Source organism: Centroberyx affinis, unplaced genomic scaffold, assembly GCF_046629955.1.
Source record: "Centroberyx affinis isolate AG114_WGS23_722 - 3 ecotype Tasmania unplaced genomic scaffold, CSIRO-AGI_Caff_v1 ptg001868l_1, whole genome shotgun sequence".
Lineage (NCBI taxonomy): Eukaryota > Metazoa > Chordata > Actinopteri > Beryciformes > Berycidae > Centroberyx > Centroberyx affinis.
In genome coordinates, this window is record NW_027280242.1 from 21,962 (window position 1) to 28,336 (window position 6,375).

Sequence of the window (6,375 nt, forward strand, 5' to 3'; positions counted from 1 at the left end):
CCGCTGGTTATTCCGGGGCTCAGTCAGTCTGTCTGTCTAGAACTCTGTCTTAAACGGCCATTACACACACAGCCATGACAGTTTACATTTTACACGCAAGAGTCTGTAGACTCTGAGCTCATCTGCTGCACACTTACAAAAAAAAAAAAATTGAACCCATGTAACCTGTTTGTCAGTGTGGAGGTTGCTCTGTTGATGTAGTTTTATGTTATTATTATTTTATTAGTATTATTATGATGTTATGTCCTGCTTCCCTCCCAGGCTGCGTGTGTAATGGCCGACTGTGAGGCGACGAACACTGATGGACACTAACAGCTGAGGAGACACACAGGACAGTGTGTGTGTGTGTGTGTGTGTGTGTGTGTGTGTGTGCGTGCGTGTGCGTGTGTGTGTGTGTGTGTGTTGTCTGTCTGTGTGTGTCTGCCCAGACCCCTCCCCTCCCCCCCTCCCCCCCCTCCCCAAGACAAGATTGCATCGATACCCCACATCCAAGATGGAGGACACAAACCCTCCAGCCGGACAGAAGACATTCAGTAGATTCAGATCAGCAGCTTTTAGATTCTACTGAGAGTAGAATCTGTTCTCGGCTCTTCAGCCCCTCCAGGATTTGTAATTTTGCGATAGATTTGGTTAATTCATGAATGTCTTTTTAATAAAGTGCCAGGAACAATATTCGCCAATATTCACAATTTTCGGAGGATAACCGGTGCAGTCGAAGCCCTTTGCCAGTTACACGCTGGATTACTTCACAATTTTTTGGGAAATCTGTAAACGGAAGCATTAGTGGTTTAGTATTTCTAAAAGGTCCTGGAGGAGCTGCTCATCCGTCTCCTTCCCTTTTCCATCCTTTAACAGTTAAAAGTCTTCTGGCGACTCGGAGCGTTTGCTTCTGTCTGCTCAGAGACGTTTGTTGTCGAGGAGCCGGGCCGATCGATCGATCCAAATCCACTTCACAGATCAGTAACTGGAACCGTCCGGTCGGCTGGTCGGGTGCGGCGGCGAGGTGTCGGCCATCTTGTCGTGGGCGGGGCGGGGCGGGGGGGACGGGGCGGGGCGGCTTACATGACGCTCTCGAAGATGATGACCTTGTTGTCGTCGGTGCCGGGCGACAGCGAGGCCAGAGACTTGATGTCGGTGTCGGGGGCCATGTACTCCAGGTGGTGCGCCCCCCACACCGGCCGGGTCAGGTGGGCCCAGCGCTGCACAACACACAACACTGTTAGCTAGAACCGACCTGGAGAACCACCCAGAACACTGCAGAGGGACACAGCTAGCATCCAAACAACACAATCTCACACTAAAACATGAAGGAACACGACTGTGAACCGGCAGAGGCTCAGTGACAGGCGGGTGGAGGGTCGGGTGTTGTGGTCGTGTGTTGTGGTCGTGTGTTGTGGTCGGGTGTTGTGTTCGGGTGTTGTGGGCGGGTGTTGTGGGCGGGTGGAGGGTCGGGTGTTGTGGTCGGGTGTTGTGGGCGGGTGTTGTGGTGGTGTGTTGTGGTCGGGTGTTGTGGTGGGTGTTGTGGGCGGGTGTTGTGGGTGGGTGTTGTGGTCGGGTGTTGTGGGTGGGTGTTGTGGTCAGGTGTTGTGGGTGGGTGTTGTGGTCGGGTGTTGTGGGTGGGTGTTGTGGGTGGGTGTTGTGGTCGGGTGTTGTGGTCGGGTGTTGTGGTGGGTGTTGTGGGTGGGTGTTGTGGTTGGGTGTTGTGGGTGGGTGTTGTGGGCGGGTGTTGAAGGCTGGTGGAGGACGGTGATGAGTTTGACTTTGATGCCGCCAACTGGAGCTCAAATCCCAGCGTTTGCGGAGGAGATTTCAACTGTGAGTCACATTTTCATTTTTAGCGAACGTTTTAACGTCTTATTTAACCCACCAAAGCCTTTCACTAACCTTAACCGAGTTGTTTTAGTTGCCTAAACTCAACTGTTAGCCAAACTTTGGAACATATTTCAATTCATTGCGCAGGAGCGTAATTCAGTCTGTGGTGGAGAAACATTATATAACACGTGTCACAGCACATAAATCTGCGTTTCAGAGGTCGTGTTCATTTCACGTATTTGTGTGAGATCATGTGTCATTCAACACAGCTGAGGACTTCAGACTGACCTGTCTGTTATCAGGTTAGCTAACGGTCAGGGCGTCCTGGAGGCTCACACCATGTAAACACAACATGCTGGGTGTGAATCTGGCCTGGGACTTTTGTCGCATGTCCTCCCTCTCTCTCTCTGTCTTTCCTGTCTCTCTCTTTACTTTAAACTATCTAATAAAAAGGAGGAAATGCCAAAAAATAATCTTAAACAAAACAAGTTAGCTAACAATCTTAAGAACAACCACAACACCTGCTTTGATTTAGTAGAGAGGTTAGTTAGCTAGCTTACTAGTTAGTAAAAAAATCAGTTTCTCCATCATTGTTGTAGGATATGACGGTGGTTCCTTGTGGTCTTTGTCCCGCCCCTCCTCCAACATGATTGGATGGATAGTGGAAAAAAAACGCCAAAGCTCGGCCTCGGTGCCTCATGGCACTCCTGCCGTTTTTAAACAAATGCAAAAACGCAGCACTGTGAGCTACTGACCTCTTTGAAAGTTCCCTTGGCTCTGAAGAGTTTGTACAGCACACTGACGGGGATGCAGAGCATGGAGGACAGAGCCAGACACCAGCCAATCACCTCGCCCCACCACGGGTACACATACACATTGTTGTAGGTCAGCGGCTTGTAGTTGACCAGGTGGAACAGGAAGATTCCCTGTTGAGGAGAGGAGGAACAGGACGTTACACTGGCTTCTGATGATGCCTCCTGTGGCGGCCATCTTGGAGGTCTTCAGCTCTGTGAACAGCTGACTGTGTTTCTGTCGTCTCAACAGAACTGAACAGACGGTTCATTTCTGTCTGTTTCTGACTGAACTGATCATTTCATCACTGATCCATCTGATTGATTTAGTGTTTAGATAATGTCAGCTTGTTAGCTAGCTAACCATAGCATCTGGTCAGCTAACCATCACTGTCTTGTTGTTAACACATCTGATTAGCACACTAGCTAACACATCTAGTAGCAGCTAGTGTTGTGTTGCTATTAAAGTCATTTGTAATGTGAATTTTGATGTGTTTGTGGTTTGTAAAACTCTGTCTGTGCACAGTGCTGTACGTATAAAATGTAATATGGTTTTATTGTATAGATTGTCTTGCAGACTCAACCAGCAACCTACTCCAGTACTAACCCTGGTACATATGTGCAGTTATATATGTTATTATACTAGTTAAACTTAATATTTAATATTAGTAATCTTACCATGCAGACACATTATAAAGTTATAAACTGTATGTTATTATAATAGTATGAGTAAGCTCACCATGCAGACACACGGTGTGATGAAGGACCAGCACCACTTCATCCAGGGGAACGGCCGGTAGCCGATCATACGAGCGACATCATCCATGAAGCGGTCAGCACCTGCAATGTGACATCATCAACCATCAGATATCTGTATCACTATAACAAGATGAACTCATGAAAATGTTATAATGTCATTAGAACAACATGAATATGTATATATATACTCTGACATCATATACTAAGACATACTATACTCTGATATACTATATTACAGATTTCACTATGACACTATAATATACTAATTTACCATACTATGACATATTTTAGTATGACATATACTGTAACATACATTTTTACAATGATGGCATGCTATACTATGACATACTTTACTAAAACATATTATACTGTGACATTTTACTATGACATATTTTGTTATGAAATATTATAAAATGACATACTTTACTATGACATTATACCATGAGATGTTAACCTACGACATATTTTACTATGACACACTACACTTTGACATGTGTTACTATGAAATACTATACTATGATTTACAAACTATACTATGGCATGCTACTATGATACACTATACTATGATTTAGTTTACTGTGACATACTATACTATAATATTTTACTATTTACTATATTACTATTTACATTTTACTCATTTTACCATGATTTCCTATATTATACTCTGATATACTTTACTATGACACATAATACTATAACATACTTTACTATCGCAACTCTTATTTTTCACTGACATACTATACTAGGACACACATTACTATGACATACTAAACTATAAAATATACTATAAAATGACATATCCTACTATACTATCACATACTATAGAATGACAAACTATATTACATGTTACTATGATATACTATACTATGACTTGGTTTACTGTGACATACTATTCATAGTATTCCCATGATGTCACATGCATTTCCTACCAATATGGCGCTTTACAATACACACAGCTCATTGGCTGTTTGTCATTTGATTGTAATCAGCTGGTAATTCATTACAATCACTTGTTATTTTCCTACCAAGATGGTCATGTGATGATGTAACAGAATACTATGAATACTATAACATTTTACTATGATTTATTTTACCATTATTTATTATACTATGACATACTATCCTGTGACATATTTTAGTGTGTCATAATTTACTAAAACATACTGTACTATGACGTACTATCCTACAATATATTTTACTATGACACACTACACTTTGACACATGTTACTATGAAATACTGTGATATACTTTACTATGACAAACTAGATGACATGTTATTATGATATACTGAATTATGACTTAGTTTACTGTTAGATACTATAATATAACATTTTACTATGACATACTGTATTTCACTATGACATGCTATGCTAAGACATACTAAACTATGACCTACTTTACTGACACACTATGCTCTGTGTGTGTGTGTGTGTGTGTGTGTGTGTGTGTGTGTGTGTGTGTGTGTGTGTGTGTGTGTTCGTACCGTAGACCCAGGCAACTACTATGCATTCCCAGAATGCTTGCCACAACAGAGTCATTCCACTGGCCGAATAATAGTCAAACAACTGGAAGACATACATCCCTCCTACAGAGGAGAGAGAGAGAGAGAGAGAGAGAGAGAGGGAGGGAGGGAGGGAGAGAGAGAGAGAGAGAGAGAGAGAGAGAGGGAGGGAGAGAGGGAGGGAGGGAGAGAGAGGGGGGGAGAGGGAGACAGAGAGCAGAATACATTTGTATTTTCTCTTTAATGATTTGATCATCATTAGCAGATTTTATTATCATTAGGATTCTCTTTCTTTTCCTTTATCTAATAGTTTGCCCTCGATGGTGGATTTCATATCATGTTAATAAAACAAGTTGAAATTAAGTGAGAGAGAGAGAGCAAGGTAAAAGAAGTTAAAGTGTTAGCAATGATTCCCTGCATGACGGTAAAACATAAGTGGCTGTGGAGAAAATGAAAAGAAAAAAAAACATGAATTGTGGTTCATCATTCAGTCGGTGGTGGATCTGTTGGATCCAGTCTGTGAACAGCAGCATCGTCTGTTTGAATGTTCTGTCAGTCCTTCAGTCAGGAGTCAGCGGAGGTCTCATTATGGAATCTGATTCTTCAGATCGGCCAATCGGGAGGCTCACTGACCTGCGTCACCATGGAGAGGTCGATGATGAAGCAGAGCAGACAGCAGATCGCCACGGCGATCTCCCTCTTGTAGCGATGGTAATACTTCCCAGGAAACAGATCCAGGATCCCAGTGACAAAACCCTCAACTCCCACAAACTGCAGGCAGAGGGGAGACAAGCTGGGTGATTGATAACTGATTCTCTGATTTACTAACTTGACAGATGTATTGTGTGTGTGTGTGTGTGTGTGTGTGTGTGTGTGTGTGTGTGTGTGTGTTGTGTGTGTGTGTGTGTGTGTGTGTGTGTGTGTGTGTGTGTGTGTGTGTGTTGTACCTGGCTGTCCAGCCCCAGCAGCAGCAGCATGAAGAAGAAGAGCGCCGCCCAGACCGGAGCCACCGGCATCAGACTGACCGCCTTCGGGTACGCAATGAAGGCCAGGCCCGGACCTGCTCACACACACACACACACACACACACACACACACACACACACACACACAGGTGGAGAGACAGGTTAGCTGCTTAATACGCTACAAAAACACACACACACACACACACACACTGCACTAGAGAGAGGACAGTGGAAGTCAACATAGGCAAGGATGAAGAGAAGAGAGAGAGAGAGAGAAGAAACACACACACACTGATACAAAGTGTGATCTGTCTTGATGCTTTGGTTGTTCTTAACTTTCATACTAATAAAGCACTTTGAATTGAATTGAATTGAGAAGGAGAGAAATAAAGAAGTGAGAGAGGCATGAGAGACTTAAAGGGAAAAGAGAGAGAAAGAGAGAGAGAGAAAAACTATCCTGAATTTCCAAACTCCGCTCCAGAGTTCTCTCTTCTTGTGATGTAGAGGTGAGGTTAAGTCTTTTTTTTTTTTTTAAATATGCGTCAA

At 43.4% G+C, this 6,375-nt stretch overlaps 1 protein-coding gene across 1 annotated transcript; it reads right to left on the reverse strand.

Moving 5' to 3' along the window:
- Positions 1 to 479: 479 nt before the first annotated feature.
- Positions 480 to 5,924, reverse strand: LOC139653089 (sodium- and chloride-dependent creatine transporter 1-like; the record flags this gene model as incomplete). Its single annotated transcript, XM_071530045.1, has 6 exons — positions 480 to 1,199; positions 2,568 to 2,738; positions 3,343 to 3,443; positions 4,847 to 4,945; positions 5,494 to 5,635; positions 5,812 to 5,924. Coding segments are annotated over 6 exons (767 nt in total), but the record flags the coding sequence as incomplete, so codon positions are not given.
- Between the last annotated feature and the right edge of the window lie 451 nt (positions 5,925 to 6,375).